Source organism: Mercenaria mercenaria, chromosome 7 (genome assembly GCF_021730395.1).
Source record: "Mercenaria mercenaria strain notata chromosome 7, MADL_Memer_1, whole genome shotgun sequence".
NCBI lineage: Eukaryota > Metazoa > Mollusca > Bivalvia > Venerida > Veneridae > Mercenaria > Mercenaria mercenaria.
In genome coordinates, this window is record NC_069367.1 from 12,234,906 (window position 1) to 12,253,134 (window position 18,229).

An 18,229-nucleotide genomic window follows, 5' to 3' on the forward strand; every position below is an offset into this window, starting at 1 on the left:
AAATTAGACGGAAGACGCTCAAGAGCATCTCAGAAATTTCCGGCGCCCGGACTGGGATTCGAACCCCGGATATCTGGAATGACTATCAAGCGTGTTACCACTAGACCATCGGCCCATTGGCATGTCCGTCTCTTTTGTGTTGCGTGTGTTGTCTCGTTTGTTGTTAGCGTTTCTTTCCTCTTTCTTCCCATTGCCCCCGTCGCCCCCTCCAATCCCTTCCCCTTGCGTTTGTGCTACCTTATTTTTGCATCCTCTCTTCCCTTACTACGAGTAAGTTGACGTGCCAGCCGTGGTTTTCACCACCGTTATTGTTTGTGTATGTGTATGCGCTCCTGTTTGATTTTGGCGGTGCCCCAAAGGGCTTTTTCTTCTTTCTTGTCTGTTTGTTCATCTATGTATGTTAGCTGTGCGTGTCTGTGCTGCTGTGGTTTACGGTGTAGTGATACTGCGTTTAAGAAACGTGGCTTTCCGTGTTGAATATTCATCCTTGCTCCACTCTTCCTTTCCAACCACACACTCATCCGACTCTTTTGCCTGCACCTTGCCACCCCTCTCCCATTTTTATGTATTTTGCATGTAATTAAAAATGTCCTTGTTCTTGAAGCAACCCGTCTACAATAATTTTCCGTTACAGCTTCTTTTTGTTGTGGGCCTACATCGCGATGCATGGCTCTATGGCTGTGTTTGGGGTGCTCTGTGCTTCCGAGAAATCTATTCTTACCATTTATCTTCCAAACAATCTTTTTTACATATTTCATTAACTATCACAACAGCGGTCTTTAAATACCGTGTGGCGGCTGTAAAAGTCCCCCACGTATATGGATTCATTGTTGGTATATTTTTGTCCTTAGGGTCATGGAGCTCATTCATTTTCACTGTTAAAGGATTCTTTTTAAGCCGATGCTACGGGTTCGAGAAATGCTGCATAATTCATGACCTCTCGTGAATAGGCTGTCATGCAGAGCCTTCTTTGCTATTTTGTTGTCTGGTTGCGTTCTATGTTACAAAGGATTTTAATTTTCACCTAATAAATATTTGTTGTATTTTTGGTTCTTTTTGAATCATGGAAAACATTCATTTTTTCTATAATAGAAGACAATGGCTAAGGGTCCGGTAACTAGACATCTAGACTCGAAGCCTAAAACTATAAATAGGTTGTCTGGAGGTCCGGTTATCAAAACGAATAGTGAAAAAGATATTTGCAGTCAGCCATTATTTCGCTTGGTTGTGTTCTTTGCTTCTGAAGGATCTCTTTTTACAGATATGTTTTATTTACTAAACCTTTATGAATACAAGTTAGATTGCATTCAAACACGACCCGATTTAATTTCCAGTTACACACTGAATGATATTTCAGAATTAATGTATTTATACCAAAACAGTGATTTATCTTTTAGAAAAGTTGTTAGGAATTCGAATGTGAAGAAATTATATCATGAGGGCTTAGCTGTCGCTCGTTTTTCAGTTTCACGCTATGGTATACCGTGAATGTATCCCAAATAACACATAATTTCGGTCTTTTTTGCTCTACAGGAAAATAAATCGGATCGTGTTTGATTATGCAACAAAATCACAGCGTGCAAGTCAATATCATTACCTCATAGCGTCAAAAGTCATACCGACGTGCTAGAAAATATTTACCGGACGCCGTCAAGGATGATGTGGATTATGATCTTCGAAATATATTCGAAGTAATAAATTTCTCTCAAACAAAATCATTGTTTTCCGTTCAGGCTTGTATTATTTTATTAATCGGGCCGCGCCCTCGTCATAGAATTCCTTCGCATCTGAACTACAAATATTGATTTTATTCAACGACAATTCACTGATTGGGATTTATTACTTCTAATGCAACAGGAATATATGTATCATATACTCACCTTCTTGCCGATAAAATATCCCGAAGCATTGTTCTTAGATGGAACAGAGACTAATAGTTCTTGAAATCGTGTCTCCATCCTTCGAACGTTCCACAGAAGTGCTTAAAAGGGTTAACATTAGACTCCCAAGTGTTAGTATTACAGTCATCACCAAATAATATCTTAGAAATAAAAAGAACGAAAGTCTATGCGATGATTTCATCATATTTTATTGCTTTCTGCACATAGCAACACAAATTTAGAAGACGTGCATGGAAAAAGCGAACTAAGTTACAAGAATTTCATAAATGCATGTATATACAAATTATGTTTATTAATAAAAGCAAAAGTGCGATAAATAACGAATATTAATTTTGATAAATAAACGCAGTTAAGAAATTAATAAGCAAAAATGAAAATAACGAAAACTACATAGAAGTAGAAAACATATATTTTTGGAAAAGGGATAATAATCTATAAAAATTAAAAAGAGTCTGTAATTAAATGCAAATTCGATGCAAGTTAAGCCATTTTGAATGAATGCGCCTTCCTCGCAGCAGTTAAAAAATGTATATATAATATAATACTCTCAAAACTGATTTTTAATATTTATATGCCTGTTCCGATAATATGCTAAATGTTTCTACATTTTATCAAAAACACAAGCAAGGTTTTAGTTACATTATATTTTGTCTAGACTACAGAGTATGTAACGAATAATCTGATTGGATGATCTCTTCCAATGACGTAGGAACACAGTTTTGAAATTTAGCAAATGATTCACTCGTAACTCGTACTTCATGTAGATGCACTTCTATAATATTAAAATTGTACCTTAACATATATAAAGTGGAAGTGGGGTTGTAAATAGAATTTGACGAGCACTTGTAAGTAATAGTTGCATTTGGATTTTATAAAATTGGACTTATAGAAAATTTAAAGTTGAATTTGCAAGAGCATATGCATTTATATACCCTTTGGGGATGATTTTAATACTCAAAAGAAAATGCCATGTCGTACTTCGCTCGAAACAATCCACCATCTACATTATATTGCGCGTTTGTTCAAAATCGGCACAGGTGCTCAAAATTAAAGGCTTTCAACAACAAAACCGAATATCCGTTGAAAGTACCATCCGTTTGATTACGCTAAAGTTTAAAAAGACTCTAATGAAAAATATGAGGTGTAAACAATAGAAATTTAAAATAAATGAACATTTTTCCACAACACTTACATGTAGGATACAAGACACTAAGTGTTTAAATATCTCAAGACATGTAGAAGTTATTACCAAAAGCACTTTAAGATTAAATAACAAAACTCCCAATAACGGGTACAAAACTATTTTATGTCTTTTCACCAAAATGGTTAAAGCGTTGATCATAACCAAACCGCAATCATACATTTCACATTTTCATCAATTGTATGTCGATTCAAAAGCTGTCATGTCACTCCATTTGCTGTTGTTTTCCGCTAACTCAGTAGGCCAGTTTCCCTGCGGCTGAGCAAGCTAAAGTAAAGGAAAAAACTCATATTGAAAAAGATACTAAAATGATTTCAAAGATTGAGTATAGTTTCTCTATCATTGCTTCAACAAAATACTCACACTTTTATTCTGATGTTATCAGACATCCAAAAGAGTTCTTTTTAAATCTAAAGGGAGGTAATTCACTATCTTTTTACTTTGAATTCTTTCTTTGGTGTCGTTTTGAAAGCAACATATATTCTAAAACAATGTTATGAGTACCTTCATGCAAGTATCACTACGATACAAAGTAAGATACCGACATTTTCACAGATTAAACATTGATAATTATTTTTGTCAAAGAAACTTAAGACTTTTGTTTCTTTACAAAAGGTTTTGTTTTCGTTTTTGTTTTGTTTTGTTTCAAATTTAAATGAAATTCTAACTGCATCTGCGGCTTTGATTGTACCCTATGGAATATTTTACGTAATTAAACAACTGTTATTCCATGGTGGCTGAATTACGTGAAGTAGTTCATTTATTTGGTCAATACGAGATTATTAATGATTACTTACACTATTACCTGTTAAACTGAAAATAGTTATAATTTGTTGCGTTCAGTTACCTCAAAATCTTGTTTTTGTGAAGATCATCGAATGATCTTTAACCCATAGCAAAAGTAATGGTTACACAATCATCAAACAGAAAAAGTGGAAAACACACATACGTCTTCCGTGAGTTATTCTCGTCAGCTGGTTAATAGAGATACCCCATAGCTTATAAAGGGCCATTTCTATACGCCTCAGTACTCCTCGATGAGGGTTCATCTGTCTTGTTTTAATGTATATCCAAGGATCCTCACATGTATTATAAAAAGCTGACCATTTTGTGCATCCCCAGGTAATACAATAAGTTTTATAGTCCGTGTCTACCACGATTACTTTTCCACTCCAATTGTCGCCTGAAACATACTAGTTAGTATAAAAATGATCATTGATACGAAAAACGTTCCTAGATATCTATATGATATGCTTATAATTTTGTAGTATGGTATGCCATTATGACTAACTGAGCTTCTTTATTGTATAATCTTACTTTCATATAGGCTAAAAAATCGAAATAATTAAGGTTGTGAACGCATTGTCATAATAAATTGAATTATCATAAACACGGATTTTAACACAAACTGTCCCATTTTAAAAGGAAGCTTTTTTGCCAGTTCTTACAGGATTACAGTTTGACTAGTTCTGAAATATATATAATTTTGCAAACGTAAGATGGCATGGCATCAGACATTGTAGCTTTTTAAAATCTTGTAGCGCTGTTTCGAATTTCTACGGAGTCACAGAATGTAAATTGACGTGTATACTGTGCGCTAGTTTTTCCTACTCAGGGACGATGATACCATAATTTTAGATATAACTAATACATTTACAACGTTTGGTGCAAATTCATCTTTTTTTGTTTAACATGGCATACGCATATTTGCTTCATTTGAAAATACCGAAATATGCTTTTAGACATTCATAAGAATTGTCGGTTTGTGCCTTTGTTTGAATACAAGTCAAAGCGACATTTCATTGGTATATAGTTGTAGGGGAAAATTCCGGATACCTCATACGGGTGTAATTACGTGTAATCGGGCAGAAACGGCAGTATTACACAAACCAGATGGGGATGGATGACATCATTCTGTTTGATAGAATTATTATTATTATTATTTACTTATTATTTTCCAATAATGAATTACCCACAAAACATAGCACATACATATATACAGAAACATACATAAACATAAATAAACAAAAATACACAAATATTTACACATTTCCAAAAGCAATTACTGATACTATATATCGCAATGTTAATACAACTTTTTGTTTTTGTTTCTTTCATCATACATATATTACAAAATGCCTGTATAAAGTACGGTTTTACAATCTTTCACGTTAATATTACTTATTGTATATATCCATTGAGAGCAAATCATCTATAAGTAGTCATATATAAATCATTTAACAATATACATTAATACCCATTATGATGTGCGTATGGACCCTAAGCAATATCATCATAACCCCTTACCGAAACGAAATATGAGAGGTTTAGACATTCTGGCCATTATTTAAAGACTGGTTCCCACATAGGGCGAGTTCGAATGCCAAGCAAACAGAAGATAAGTAAATTGAAGGCAGTTGTCCTAACAACACAACCGCGGACGTAGCCTACATATATATGGCGAACACTAAATAAATTGTTAATACCCACAAAAAGTAGATAAAATAGGTATGTATTTACCAACAGGGTCATTGCCTATAAAAACGCCAGGACCAGTAATGCGTAATGATGATGTAACGGAATTACACAAGTCATGATTCCTGAAAGAAAAAATGTTTACTGTGAATGCAACATTAACAAAATATATTTTAATTTAGAAATAATCAAGGCCTTCGTGTGGTTTATCGTCTAATTTACCACGGTTCAGAGTTCAGATACGTAAGAATTGAACTGGGGATGGATGACATCATTCTGTTTGAAATACTGAATGATTAAATACCGAAGCATCTGAAAGATGAACCGTTGTAAATTAGACGATAAAACAAGAAGGCATTGATTGTTTTCATTCTGACATGCTCATTGACATATTTTAATAAATATTATGCTGGACTTCATTTACCCGAGGAGTAATGTATCGGACGTCATGCGGCAATTTGACGTCATAATTGACGTCATAATGCTCTCTTATCGGTCCGCGCGTCAACCGTTGTTTATCGCAGAATATACAGAGCTTTGTTTAAATGGAAATCAAATCGAGTCATGTTAGATTACATAAAGAATTATGATATATGCTATACTTATATCATATTCATATGCTACACTTATATCATATTCACATATACAAAATGATTTTCTTTTAATTGAATTAATATCTCAGAACTGATGTAACTCTACCTCATAGTTTCGTGGTATAAAGCTACGTTTCCATGCAATTCAGTGAATTGGGTATAATCTGAGAACTTCTCGGATATAGCCCAGCTACACGGAGCTTTATGGTACTGAAAAAACCACCGGCCACTCCACTGAAATGTATAAATTTATTTTATGATTGGAAAATTCCGCTTATCTCATTGGTCGATAACCGATCTCATTTAGATCCATAGAATGTGACATCAGCCGCATAAAAGTGATACTCTTGTAAACAAACTTGAACAAGCAACTATTTTTCGAAACAAATTGACGCGCGTTATTAAATATAGATCTGTCAACACCAGTCAGTCATATCTATCCCAATCAGGAGACTCCTGCCATTTCGATAAAATTGTGTATTGCGTGTCTTCTAATGAACAATCTAAAATATTAACCAAACTGCTTTTGTAAGATAGTGTAGTGAGAAAACAAAACACTTATTGAACGAAAATATCGGTGAATATCCAAGTATACGTATGGATCTGACCAAGGTTATATTCACTTGGTCAGGGCAATAAACTTATTATATTTAACTAATAATCATACAATAACATTTTCTGGTAAAAATTTGTATCCTATAAATACAGTCTTTATGCATATCTATCTATTGAGGCCGCAGTGGAATGGAATGTGTAGTAATCTACTCTATCCAATCACAATTATTTCCCCTTTAGATTTGTTGTATTGAAATGTAAATATTACTACTGAGCAGACACTCTTCACAGACATAGAAGGCCACCATGTGACCACATTTTAACCAATGGAAATGCTAGAATAGTGTAGTAGCAAAAACAAATAGACTTACTGTTTATGGAAAGCTACGTACAATTACATTTGATATTTATCAATTAACAGATATTAATTTTTATCATTTTAAACCTGGCGTATAACACTGTTTGTACAGTAAAATATGCATCCTATGTTTACAAAGATACTGATAAGATTTCAAATGTGAAGTTTGGCCTTTCATATTTTAAGGTATCCGTCAATGCTATGTCACGTGTTCGTTTGGAATTCTGTTTATTATGTGATGAGATATGTAAAACAAACATGTACTTTTAAGCTCTCATTTCGCCGATCAAAACGTGCGAGCTTTTCACATATTTGTTTAAATATAGTTCTAAAACTGATTTGTGAATATTTCACAACTTCTAAAATAAAGTTTCTTATGCATGTGTGGAAAATAATCAATTTCAATCCATTTTCACCTGACTTGTAGAGGTATAACTAGGTTTTCCGTGCGAAATGAAGGTTCCTTAAGGGGGCGCTCTTCGTAACATTTAAAGACGGGAACTATGCACTAGTACCTTTGAGCTACATTTACATCTCTTTCATCTATTTTAAATTGTAAGGAAAATCTAAGTCTTAATCAGACCGTATAAACAATAAAAAAGAACTCACTGCTTGAAGATTGAAGCCAGGCATTGGCAGAGGCGGTGTCTTTAATCTTTCCTTTACGTTTCCAGGGTGTGGATTCTGTCCAATCTGAAGTTGGCTATTAGTGTATGTTAGAACAGCAAGAACTATCAAAGCTTTTAAGGTCATCGTCTTTATTTCGTTTTAACCTAAACAAATAAATGCAAAATGAATCATTTTTGAAACACACACACACACACACACACGCACGCGCACACACACCCATACACACACACATATATGTGTGTGTGTGTGTGTGTGTGTGTGTGTGTGCGTGCGTGCGTGCGTGCGTGCGTGCGTGCGTGCGTGCGTGCGTGCGTGCGTGCGTGTGTGTGTGTGTGTCAAAAATGATTCACTTTCCTCTACTTGCATATTCAATATCTTGAATTTTTTAGTTTGCTTCAGGCATTATTTTTCAGAGATAAATTCCTTTTTACTTATTATTTCATAGATGGCTTATATATATGAAATATTAAGTAAAAAGGAAATTATCTCTGTAATATAATGTCTGCAGCAAACTAAAAAAGTCAAGATATTGAATATGCAAGTAAAGGAAAGTTATACGATTCGTTCACATAACCTTAACCTTATTAAGCTGAACTAAATATCTTACCATGCTAATGTTGCTTCATGTGACTGGTTGAAAATGCTTGGAAAAAGGATTTTTTGTTCAAAAATATTTTCAAATAATATCATAATCTGACATTCTTAGATAAAGTTTACAATACCATAAGTATCAAGCAACGATATTATCTATTAACTAAGTAAATAATAAATATTTGTCTAACTAGAGTTTGTCAATAACGTGAAACAACGTTTCTATACTTAGAAATATTTCTTATTTATAATTATGTGCCTACAAATCTAAGCTAAAGTTAAATAAGAAAGACTGCTGTAATACGCTTTCAGGAGCATGCTTGAAAAGAACATTGCAAGCAAAAACAATATGACAGCAACGTGTGTAAATATCAAAATGCTTATACTAATACATTTAACTAAATATTCCATGAGTTTCTGCTCATTCGTACTATTTAACATCAGTGTTTTATTAAATGATTAGCGTAATACCTAGCATTCCTACATACGAGGGATGTTTGAAATGAATTGCTTATTTCTATCTGGAGACTTCAAATTTCAAGTTAGCCCAAAAGGGCTCATTTCATGCCCTCGAAGTACTCCCCGTGGCTAGAAATGCAAAGTTTCAGCCGATGTATCCACTTCTTGAAGGCGTCACGGTACGCTGATTTGGGCACAGTAATAAGGTACTGATGAATGGCAGATCCAAGTGCCTGTCGGGACTGGTATTTCCGCCCAGCAAGGAATGATTTCAATTTCGGAAACAAAAAGAAATCACATGGGGCAAGGTCTGGGGAATACGGGGGGTGAGGCAAAACAGTTACTTTTTCTTTCTTCAAAAACGCCGCAACTATTGCGGAGGTATGAGCGGGGACATTGTCATGTAGAAGACGGACATGTTTAAAACCAGTGGCAGGGCGTCGTTTCTGATAATATTTTTTCAGTTTCTTCAGTACTACGTCTTTGTAGTACTTTCCGGTGATGCTTTTGCCCTTTTTTACCGGCACTTTTATTGCGACTTCTTCACCAGAGAAGAAGATTGCGTACAAAACCTTCTTTGCACTCAAAGAACGTTTGGCAATTATTGGGCGTTTGCTGTGTTTAGTGGCCCAGATCTTATTGCTAACCTTTCTGACGGGCTCAAAATAATGGACCCAGGTTTCATCACCTGTGACGACATTGGCAAACTGCTTTTTGTCATATTTTTGAAACATTTGAAGCAGCTTTTTGGCCAATTTAACCCGTTGCCTCTTTTGCTCATCAGTCAACAGATGTGGCACCCATCTAGCAGAAATCTGACTTTCAAAATCTTCTTCAAAATAAGGTGAGCCATTGATAGTGATATGCCTACCTTTCGTGCAATATCATGAACTGTAAATCTGGCATCTCCTTCAATGATTTCCTTTATTTTGGAAACGATTTCTTTACGAGATGCAGATTTTGGCCTACCTGATTTCGGTGCATTTTTGATGGACTCTACACCAGACTCAAATTTCTTTTTCCCCCGCCGAACTGTGTCATAAGACACACAAGAAGGTCCATAAGCAGCAGAAGGTTCAGTCATCAGCTGCTTCAAAGAACAACCAAGTTTTGAGCGAGCTTTGATGTAAGCCCGTATTTCATCTTTCTTGTCGACGCTTCTACCAACCATTCTTACTACAGTGGTCAATGATTGCGTGTATTCAAATGGCAAATTTTATGTCTTACACTTAGTCTAACATGTACATTTATACACCGTTGTGTAGGTATTGAATAACCCTATACAGGTAGGTATTGGTTTTTATCGTGCCCCACGTGGATATCGAGCTAGAGGACAATAAGCAATTCATATCGAACACTCCTCGTATCTTATGAAAATTTTTTGCCTCATGTTTTATTAAATCAAATAAATACTGCTTGAAACTAGCATTCACATTTTAAATGATCAATTTCAAGTTTAGAATAAGACATTCTAATTTTGTTCAAATATCTGACTTCAGACTTAATCTAGTTACTAACGTAATGCGTCAAATATATTAAAAGGAAAATAATCTACATACGTATCTGGTAAGCAATATAATCTTTTCCTCGAGAACCAACGTGCAAACGATCGGGCATCCCCCAAGCAACACAATTTATAGCAGCATTTAACTCTGAATGACGTATTTATTTTAATCAGTCCAGGAAAACGTCTACTTGTTATTCGAATGACTATGCAAAGTCAGTCATTTAAAATTATAATAACTGCAATACAGTTCGGCACTCTGTAGTGAGCCGTAAATAAATGTTTATTGAAAAGGTAAACATTAAAACAGCAAAACATCGAAAAGTTTAATTGATTGTGCTAAGATGAAAATGTTAAACATCATTCACCAGGATGGGATTCTTACCTGTTTTGTATGCAATGGAACTATAGCCATTTTACAAATAAGGCTATTCATTCATCATTAATGAGCCGCGACATGAGAAAACCAACACAGTGCGTTTGCGACCAGCATGGATGCAGACCAGCCTGCGCATCCATGCTAGTCGCAAATGCACTTTGTTGGTATTCGCATGTCGCTTCTCATTTAATAGATACTGTATTTTGCACATGATAAATGACAGTCACAACACGTTCAAAATATATTCGTCTAAAGGTCAAGCTTATAGAGGTCACTGAAAATTTACACAAGATACATCTTAATGTAGATAATAACCAGTTTTGCATTAGTGCAATCTAATAAAAACTGAACTTAAATGTGAAGATATATATTTTAGACAGAGCTTGCAAACACTTGGAAAACAAAAAAGACTATTTAAACCCAGATTTTGGAAACACGGTTGAACTAGATGCCCACGGGCAAATGTCAAGCCCGCCCTTTGAACCCTAACTGTAACCTTGACCTTTAAGATAGAGTCCGTCTCATCGGGTTAAACATCCATGCCAAATATAAACAAGATTCCTCAATGCACGTCAAAGTTATGGGTCGGACAAGATCTGTCATTACGTTTGACTTCAAACTGTGACCTTGACCTTTGAGATAGGAACCTGGGGTTTGCACGTGACACTCTGTCTCAGTGAGATCAACAATCAAACTAAATATAAACAAGACTTCTCAACGCATGTCAAAATTATGGGCCTACAAGCTCTGACATGACTTTTGACCTCCAACTGTGACCTTGACCTTTGAGACAATAACCTGGAGTTTGCACATGACACTCCGGTTCACTGCGGTAAACATTTATGCCAAATATGAACATTCTTGCATAAAAACTATTTTTTTTTACTTGATCCGCCCATGTATTAACGGGAGAAAAATCATGTGCAAACAAGGCAATTCACGTGCTGTTAATACTTGATTTTTATTTTTGAAATGCTTTGTCAGGGATGTATATATGTATTTCTGCGCAGATTGACATCTAGTATTTGCGTCTTGATTCTTCCATAATATTCTCTTCTTTTAGCATAAAAGATGCAATGTAATCCATAGTATGTTTTGCTGTATCAGTTAACAAAACCAAACGCACTACCCCCAAAAATGTACCTATTCGCTCCATCCTTGTTTACACCCCCTTAAAGAAGTCGGAGTTGATTTATTTTTTGTTGATAACCGTGAATGTATAAGAACTGCGTGTAACTTGCGCAATTGTTTGTTTTTAGGAATCATTTTAATGATTTTTATAAGTATCAGTCGGATTGTTTTTATCTAATTTTGCGAAGAATTCGGATAAAACATTTTGAAAGCTTGTCACTACGTTCGTGCTCATCCGTACTCTAAATGTGTACGTACTCAAAATAATTCGAATGTAAAGTTATTATTCTTAAAATTGTGTTCCTGTTAATCAAATTTTTAAGTTATATACACAATTATGGGTAATGTAACGTTTGTAATAACTAGAAATAAAAATAAGATGCCCAAAAACCTTCAAATTACGCTCTTGGTAGTGTTGTTGATATGTGCGCCCGGTTATGGATATTTAAAACATGTTTACCGTTTCCAAGAACAACCGAATGGTAACTAAACATGTACCGGAATCGTAAAGTCATCACATATAAAAACAATGCATTCAGTCGTCGTGTAATGTTTTTTTTTTTAATGCAAGAATAGCGACAATACAAGTTTGTTTTGGTCACAAACAATCCCGCGGGCTTCTGCAGATGTTAATACACAAAAAACGTGTATTATCCCTACAAGATTGCTCCATGCATGTCAAAGTTATGGTCCCGACAACCAAATCCAGACGGACGCACGGATGCACGCACTGACGCACGACGCACGCACACACACACACAACAGCCATTTGGACAACTATGTCTTCGCTTCCGCAACCGGACTCGAAAAAAATCGTAATAACAATGAATTCATAAGAATTTTGTATGTTGTTAGGTTTAGATATCAATATACATCTAAATTATGAAGCTGTATATCTGATTCAAAGTAGTGATTCTGAATCTATTTAAAAACAGAAATACAATTTATAGATTTAAATAGTATTTTTAATTCTATCTCTAAGTATTTCCAGTATTTTGATGCACCTATTATCTGTTAAAAATACAAAGATTGTTCATTAGCCTCACGTAGACACTGTCGACATGTGATGACTTAAAGGAATAATTGATATTCGAAGGTGCCGGTTTGCAAATCCTTTGAAAGCAAAAAAATAAGCAACCAAGCAAGATAATAGCAAGCCTGTTTGATTGAGTCGTTTCGTCACAAAATTGTACTACATCGTAAAGTTATAACATTAATGATTTTAATTTTAGATAATAATTATTTTGTACATTTTTGTTATTGTTCAAATTACTATTTGTCTAAATACGAGAAGCATCCCATTAAATCGAACTGATACAGATGTACGTAAATAGCACAACACAACTTCCCTACATGTATATTTCTGTATACATGTTTACTGATATAATACAATGTTGTTAAAAGTACTGGAGGCTGCGATTAAATAACAATTTTTATTTTCTGCAAAGTTCATGTCAAGTTATATGATCATTGCACTCTTAGTTAAGCATTATAATTGTAGATTGGTACATCAATCACTCAACGTATTAAAATATTATAATCAGCTCTGCTTACTGCTACTTTATACTAATAGTTTACAAAACAGAAAAAAATATGAATTACAATGAATAAAAACTGCCACTCTGATTTATGAATATGTATAAAATACATTTAACAATGACATTTGTTGAAAATAAATACATCAATACCTGTAATAAAAGTTTACAAAAGTCAAAGTGCTCTGTATGATAGGAATAAGCATGAACTTGTCTCTTTTAATACTTTAATATTTGTTTATGATTAATTTAAAAGTTAGACATTAAAAGAACTACTCCAAAGGATCCAATTTCCTGTAGTACAGTTTGACGACAGGGTGCATATCGAATGAACATTCAATGGCTATGTAAGTGCAGACCGTATATTGTATATATCATTAACTTTGGTTTGACGTCATTTCCGTTAACATCCATAGCAATCCAAATAGTAACACCAAGGTGCGAAACTATTGATTTAAGACAGTGGACGCGTGATGACAATCGGCAAATTCCGTTCGTTTATGTAATCTCCGAATGTGTTTTCCCGCATTCTCCGGCATTCTCCGTTTGTTTTAAAAAGTGATTTTCAGTTTTGTCCGAAGGATGCCGAAATCACATACGTAAGATACGTAATCGCACGGAAATTGCCGATTGTCATTACGGATCCACGACCTTATAGTTATGTTTCAGGAATATAATTTGAATGATAACCTGAATGCAGTTTTCGAAACTGTACAGAATAAAACGCAGATAATCAATATTTCAAAACGTTAAACGGCTGTTAAAGGTGTAAGTTCGACTTTGATCTAAATTGGTCAACACCCCCCCCCCCCTCTCCTCCTCCCACCCCAGCCATCCCGAACCCTGAATACATAAGAATGCGAAATGAACTCCTTGTTTTCTGTGGATATAAAACGGTGTGTTCTAGTTTTAAGCATTATTTATAGATGTAAATGACACGCGCATATTGAACAATAACTTTAAATTATTATCATCAAATGTATTAAGTACAATATAAATTAGTATGATCCGCACAAATAAAATCTGCATGACTGCATTGCCTAATGAGATCTATCATGATTAGAATGATAAAATCTTTAGAATAACTTTAGTATGGACCCGAGTGCGTAGGTACTTTTGGTACTATTTACAAATCAATGTCCATGATACACAGTGACCTTCTATCAGAAACTACAACATATTCACTAAAGTATATCAATAATCATACAACACTAAAGTGGCGATCAGAATTATACATATAAATAATTTGTTTACTTTCAGAGAGAGAAAATATAGCTTCTCTGGTCCCAATCAGTTAAAACGACTTTAATGTCACTTCTGTTTTGTGAGACATGAAAACAGAGATATGAGTATATATGCAAATGTTGAACCAGTACGAATGTGTAGTACAATTCGGACGTGTATATAAAGCAGCATCGAAACTAATCTTATTTGTGTTAGTAAACTTGCTGTGGCATGTGCGTGTTCGTTTGTACTGCTGGGCGCTTTGCCATAATTGGTCTGGTATATTCTCTCTACTCGTATAAATTCTCTCTACTATAATATATATATATATATATATATATATATATATATATTGGATACCAAATTATCGACTATACCCTGTACTGATTTTCCCAATTCAAACCGATTTTATTTATATTAAGAATGAGATAAATGTTTGTAGTACTAAAAAGAAACTTTAATCATTCTAGGGTCATGAATGTATGAATTTTCTGGACCTTTGGGATCATGGAATCTATTCAATAGATGTGTAACAGAGTTCCGCTTAAGCCGGTGCTATGGGGCGTGAGAGGTGTTGCACATTTCATTACCTCTCATGAACAGGCTCAATCAAACCGGATCTGCTATTATTCTGCTTGGTTGCATTCTATGCTTCCAAAGGATCCTTTTTTACAGATTTTATTAGAAACCATTTGAGAGAATAACATGCAGCTGTAAAATTTCTGATTAAAATGATTATTATCATTTAGTCATTAATGTGTAATCCAAATTTTAATCCTAAAAGAATGATACCTTTCTGCGGAAAAAAACAAACAAAACGTTTCATTCACTTAATGTTGACTTGCCACTACATATTTGGCAGTGATTTAGTTATTCCGCGACGTGTTTGTTTTAGATATTTACTTTTAATGATGTTATACTTGTATACGTTACTTTCATCATTTTATACTCTATTTGGTTACTTATAAAAATTCCCTATGTACTAATTTAAAAGTATTTCAAAACAATCTAATGTATTGCCAGAGCGAGAATTTGTTTTGAAAACTGGAAACAGCCACATTGATTCCAAGTTAAAAAAATGTTTATGTTACAAAACTGTTCAAGTTGCAAAATTGTTCATGTTACAAAACTGTTACAAAACTGTTCAAGTTACAAAACTGTTCAGGTTACAAAACTGTTCAAGTTACAAAAATGTTCAAGTGATTATTAAAGAGCGGTTACAGCATTACACAGAAATCAAAATGTATGCTGTCAGCTTCTTCACATAAAGTCCTCCATGTTTTGCTAGAAGACTTCCCTTGTATGTATTACTGTTTCACCCTGTGATAGAAGGTAACTGTTGAAGTTTCTGAGTGAAAGACCTGCAATAAATGTCATAATTTGATAGAGTGGATATGTACAATTTCGTGTACATTAATTTTGTAATTAGAATGTAAAAATATGCATAACATGACTTTTTGATTTGGCAACATTTTTCTTTTCGCGGCATTTAGAGACTAATATTCATGTGATTTGGTTCAAAATGATGGCCCAGGGGAAAAGTGGGTAATCCCCCGGTTTATTATGGCTAGAGTTTTTTCTCTTCAGCACTTCAACACTTCTGTTTATATTTTTATACATTAGTGCTCTTTTGGTATGGCAAATTTACAATGTTGTTCAATGTCTATATGGAACATACAGTAAAACATATACATGTATAAGTAAAAATAAGTATTTTTAGTCCATTCGTCAAGTAAACAAATTAGTAGAAAGAAACTATCAGATGTGCCTTTAAGTAAAAGCGGGATCGTAATTCTCGTTAATTATGCTTTTCCTAATTAACCATAATTCTGATTAAACGTAAAAATATTTTTCATTAAAACACAGCAATATTAGCATCATGTTGACACAGAAAGTGTGCTCCCTAACTTGATTTACTAATTTATACAAAAAAAAAAAAAAAAAAAAAAAAACAGATTCAAAATGATATAACAGTGCCGTGTAACAGTCTAATTACAATAATCAGAATAGCCCGCCCGCTTAGTTTAATAGGGAGATCGCAGATCTATGGACCGCGGATCGTGAGTTCGATCTGTGACGACTTGGTAAAAGACATTGTGTCTGAAACCACCAGTTCCTCTGCCTCTGATTCATGTGTGGAAGTTGGCAGATACTTGCAGAGAACAGGTTTGTACTTGTTCAGAATCCAGGAACCTGGGTAGGTTAACTGACCGCCGTTACAAAACTGAAATACTGTTGAAAAAAAAGGCGTTAAACCTAAAACAAACATTATTGCATAAGCAACCTAAAACAAATATTATTGCATAGACCTGGGGCCGTATTCATAAAGCATCTTAATAAGTATAAGTATAAGAAATTGATTATTTTACTTAAGTATATTTGTTATTCATAAAACAACTTAATAAGTAATTCTTGGCTTTTATTGTGGACGAAAACATTACAAAAACAACATTAATTTCAGACAGATACAACATGCACAATTATGTTTAAAGTGCTTTTATCTGAAAAACAACACTTTAATGGTACTAACGACGCTATTTTGTTTTCTGACTTAAGTCATTTCTTACGTATCTTAAGTTTAAGCTTTTTATGAATAGGACTTAGGTTTTTACTTAGACTTAATCTGAAATCACCACAAACTTAAGTAAAATCTTCAACTTAAGTCAAAACTTATACTTAAGATGCTTTATGAATACGGCCCCTGTACACATTTTTAAATCATTAACCGAGACATATAGCCTCATCTCCATGTCACAAAAACGTTTCGTCAGCCTTCTATTTGCCCTATATATCGGAACATGTCGTACGCATCAAATTGATTATCCGGACTGTTTTCAACCCCACCGATAAAAATACATTAAGTTTACAATTGAGTCATTTATTTCTTGAAAGGATAAATTTATGCTTTTTTATACCAAGTGTTTACTTTAAATGTCATTGATTTAAGACTTTTACTACATGCTTAACTATTACATCATAATTATACATTCAGAATACTATTTTCTTTTAAACGTTAAGGTGATTTAGTCTAGCATATCAATCGCTTTACATGTTGAAATAACATAATCAACAAAGATATTATTATTTTTTAATGATAGACAATTGTCGCAACGTTGAAAAAGGTTCACTCCGATGGACGAGAATATGTATAGTGATAACTTTTAAGCAAATTGTAACAAGTTACTGACATATAACCATGGCCATGGCAAATTCTTATTTTTCACACTGTCGATTCTAAAAATTTAAAACGAACTTTGGCTATGAAATCATCTAGATATAGTAACCAATAATGCATTAAGAAAACAATTAACATGCTTTAAACTGAGCTCGCATGAGCTAGTAACAGAATCTGGTAAATTTTCTGGAACTATAAGAGGGGGATGTATTTGTAAAGTTTGTTCATGTAATATCATCATCATCTTCAGTAATCGCCTCACTCGAGAAGAGTAAACTCTCGATTTGATTATGATTGAATCTGAATATCATTTTCTACTTTGCAGTCCATTTTACTTGTCAAAAATACTCAATTATTTAAGAAACACTACATGGCCGAATATTCATATGTTGGTTTCTTTTGTATCATCTAGAAACGAGAAAACCATATTAACTGTAGCGAAATATATAAACGAAGCTTTCAAGTTAGGAAAGGAAAACTACTTCTTAGTTAAGAAATGAGCCGCGCCATGAGAAAAC

At 34.1% G+C, this 18,229-nt stretch overlaps 1 protein-coding gene across 1 annotated transcript; it reads right to left on the bottom strand.

Annotated features, from left to right (window-relative positions):
* Positions 1-2,089: 2,089 nt before the first annotated feature.
* On the bottom strand, positions 2,090-10,507 carry LOC123555630 (uncharacterized). Its single transcript, XM_045346224.2, has 6 exons — positions 10,323-10,507; positions 7,693-7,856; positions 6,277-6,404; positions 5,623-5,702; positions 4,052-4,285; positions 2,090-3,369 (listed from the first exon to the last, which is right to left on the bottom strand). The coding sequence occupies exons 2-6, from the start codon at positions 7,834-7,836 to the stop codon at positions 3,338-3,340; spliced, it is 618 nt and encodes a 205-aa protein (XP_045202159.2). The 5' UTR covers positions 7,837-7,856; positions 10,323-10,507; the 3' UTR covers positions 2,090-3,337.
* Between the last annotated feature and the right edge of the window lie 7,722 nt (positions 10,508-18,229).